Source organism: Lactuca virosa, chromosome 9 (genome assembly GCF_052849685.1).
Source record: "Lactuca virosa cultivar CGN04683 chromosome 9, Lactuca_virosa_CGN04683_v6, whole genome shotgun sequence".
In the NCBI taxonomy this organism is placed as follows: Eukaryota; Viridiplantae; Streptophyta; class Magnoliopsida; order Asterales; family Asteraceae; genus Lactuca; species Lactuca virosa.
This window is the reverse complement of record NC_136434.1, coordinates 200,682,995-200,686,760: the sequence shown is the minus strand read 5'-3', so window position 1 is coordinate 200,686,760 and position 3,766 is coordinate 200,682,995. Positions and strand designations below refer to the sequence as shown.

Sequence of the window (3,766 nt, the reverse complement as noted above, 5' to 3'; positions counted from 1 at the left end):
ACCAGATAGAGATAATTTGCCTCAAGAGGCTTCAGCTGCCTTGAAGCGTATGCAATCACATGACCTCGCTACATCAAAACTACACCTAATCCCATGATTAAAGCATCACAATATACCACAATATCCTCGGAGCCTCTGACAGGGTCAGAATTGGTGCCTCGCACATTTTCTGCCTCAAGGTCTCAAAAGTTGCCCGCTGCTCAGACCCCCAATGAATTGTGATAGTCTTCTTTGTCAGCCTGGTCAAAGAAACAACGATCTTGGAGAAATCCTGAATAAATCTCTGACAGTAACCTGCCAATCCAAGGAAACTTTGAATCTAAGATGGAGACCTCGGAACCTCCCACCTCATCACCGCCTCAATCATGGCCGGATCGACCAAAATACCATTCTGGTTGACAAGGCTCCCCAGAAACTGCACCTCGTGCAACCTAAACTCACATTTGGAGAACTTCGTGTATAATCTCTCCCTCTTCAGAGTCTCCAATACCTCCCTCAGATGCTCCTCATTTTTCTCCTAGTCTTGGAATAAACCAAGATGTCATCAATAAACACAATCACAAACCGATCCAACATGGGCCTGCACATGCGATTCATGAATTCCATGATTGCGGTTAGAGCATTGGTGATCTTGGAAGGCATCACCATGAACTCGTAATGATCATAGCGAGTCTGGAAGGCCATCTTCTGCATGTCCTCCTCCCTGGCCCTCATTTGGTGAAAACTCGAACGCAAATCAATCTTGGAAAACCAAGATGTGCCCTGAAGCTGATTAAATACATTGTTGATCCTCGGGAGTGGGTAACGGTTCTTCATCATTAGCTTATTCAACTCCCTATATTCAATACACATTCGATGTGTCCCATCCTTTTTCATCACAAATAAGATCAACGTTTCCCATGCTGAACTATTCGGCCGAATAAATCCTTTTTCTAGCAGCTCCTATAGCTGCGTAGACAACTCCTGCATCTTTGGAGGTGCTAATCGATAAGGTGCTTTGGCTATCGGAGCCGCACCTGAAACTAATTCAATCCAAAACTCCACCTGCCTCTCCAGAGGCACTCCCGACAATTCCTCCGGGAACACATATGGGTATTCCCAAACAATCGGTACATCATTCATGGTCACCTCACCCTTTTCCTGGGTATCCGTCATATAGGACACAAACCTGGAACATCCCTACTGAAGATAACGCCTAGCCATGGATGCCGTACAGAGTGTCGACCCATGCTGAGCACTCTCATCGTGGATCACCAACTCTCCCCCACATGGGGTCTAAAGACGTACCAACTAAAGCCCTCAATCAATCATATCCCCATTGAGGCTCAATCAATCCATCCCCACAATGACTTTTCTCTTGCCCAGGGAAATCAGAACTAAATCAATCGGATACTGCTCACTGAATAACTCCAAAGTGCATCCCCGGTGAACCCTCGACACTCGCATAAGATGGGCATTTGCAATCTCAACGTCTAGTGGATATTTCAACTCTCCAGGGACATCATTAAACCTCTTGCTAAGCTCAAGGGATATAAAAGATCGGGTAGCCCCCGAATCGAATAAGAACAACGCAGGAATACCGTTCACAAGGAACGACCCTAAACAACAATACAACATATAAGCATGACAAATAATATCAATAAGAAGATCAGGAGAAGATACATACCTCTTACCACATTAGGTGCTCTAAAATCCTCATCTACTTTCAGCTGAAATGCCCTACTCCGAAAAATTGGCACCTCCGCCTTGACCTAACGGCCATTAGTGATCCTCAGAGTCTTTGGAGCAGCTGCTGCTACTGGTCCTCCTGATTCTAAACTCGAGCAATTGGCCTTATTATGGCCCCTCTAATTACAATGAAAGAAAATTAGATCAGATCCCTGGGTGGTAGTAGTAGCAGTACAATCTCTGCCAAAGTGCCCTGACTTGCCACACTTGTAGCAGCCCGAACCACCCACCCTGCAGACTCCATCATGTTCCCTGTCGAACTTTCCATAGCAGCTCTGGCTCTGCTGGCCCTTCGATCTAGAATCGAATCCCTTGGGTTTCTTTACTGAAACCCCCTTCATTTGCCCGTGCTCCACCTTCCTCTTCCCTATATGCTCCAAATCAATCTCCCGCTCCTGGGCTCTGGATATCATGTCATCCAGAGTCGGACAAGCAAGAAAACTAACAAACTCCCTAATATCAGAACTCATCATGTCATGGTACTGGTTCTTCCTCATCTCCTCATCTGTCGTATACTGGGGTACTGATATATCTCTCTCTCGGAACTTGGTGGTAATATCCGCCACTGTCTTCGTCATCTGTCGCATATCCAGGAACTCCCTCGCTACTTGTTGCACCTCTACAGCTGATGCAAACTCTTCTCGGAACCGGGTCACAAAATTTGACCAAGTCATGGTCTCAATGGGTGGGGATCCCAAAGTATAGCCAACTTCCTCCCACCAATCCTGGGCTCGTTCCCGCTGACAGCCTGCAGCAAACCTCGCCTTTGACCCCTCGGGGCAGAAGCTAGTCATCTAGGCACACTCAATGTCTTTTATCCAACATCTGGCTGCAATGGGGTCCTTTGCCCCAAAGAATTTTGGTGCCCCACATCCCCTGAAATCCGTGAAGGGGAGAGTGTGGGCCCGAAACTGGCTAGCAGCCAAATCAGCCCTGAAGGTCCGAAGGTGATCCTCCACCAGCTCGATGATACCCTCCTCGATCGACCCAAACATCACTGGGGTCACATCAATGATGCCTCTAGTAACCTATGACGCAATGAACTCGCATAATCCCTAATCAATTGGTTTAATGCCCGTGCCCGAACCATATCTAGATACTAAAACCCCTACTCCATTGCATGTCACCACCATGTTGAAACCTAACCACATAAACAATCAATAAACACACGAAGAGGTTCACACTCTCGGGCTTCCTATATTCATCATGTCTTCCCGGTCTCAGGTATACATCATGTGATTCTAGTAGTACGGACCCAATACCACCTTCCAGACCTATCTATACCCTCCTCAAGGACTACCTCGACTCCTCCAAGTCACTCCTTCCTATCTAATATTTTCCTCATACTATAAGGTGTCCTACACGCCAAGAAATATTCCAGGGACTTCCTTGGGTTCCTTTACTCACCACTCTCTGCTATCAGCTGCAGAATAAACTCACACTAATACCATCTAAATACCACACGAATACAATTACATACTATCGGTACTAGATAATTCTTTGAATGAAGGGTCCCACACTACAACGGTTGCACTCAAACAAGAGCTGTGCAATAGAGTTAAACCTATCCTTCTAAAAATATCTAATCTCAAGAATATATAACCAAATGCATTCGTCCAGTAGACATTCGCTACTAATAAAATTCCCAAAACACAAAGCACGCAACATTCGAGCATCAAGCAATTCAGATCAAAAAACAACCTAAACAGGCCATCCTATCAGTTAATTGATGTCATGCTAGCATGAAAATCTATAAGCTCATACAATTGTCACATAAATTCATCTCTCCTAGCATCCTATCATGCAATCCTAAGCAAATCCTTAGTCCTAATCTAGCATGCAATTCTCATATCGTAGCTTAAAATATATAACATGTATGGGTATTTTAGGAAGCCTTACTTGAGTTCGGCGGATTGCACGCATCAGACCCCTTTCTTTTATTAAAATCCCATAATTAAAATGTTTCTTTTTATGGAAAGTTGACCAAATCCTTGATTTGAGTTCAGGCATACCCTAGAGTATGTTTGAATCCCTCAAA

The 3,766-nt window shown here is 45.0% G+C and overlaps 1 protein-coding gene across 1 annotated transcript; it reads right to left on the bottom strand.

Moving 5' to 3' along the window:
* Positions 1–1,329: 1,329 nt before the first annotated feature.
* LOC145140189 (uncharacterized) lies at positions 1,330–2,522 on the bottom strand. The gene is made up of 2 exons (XM_079073762.1): positions 1,931–2,522; positions 1,330–1,598 (listed from the first exon to the last, which is right to left on the bottom strand). The coding sequence occupies exons 1-2, from the start codon at positions 2,520–2,522 to the stop codon at positions 1,330–1,332; spliced, it is 861 nt and encodes a 286-aa protein (XP_078929888.1).
* Between the last annotated feature and the right edge of the window lie 1,244 nt (positions 2,523–3,766).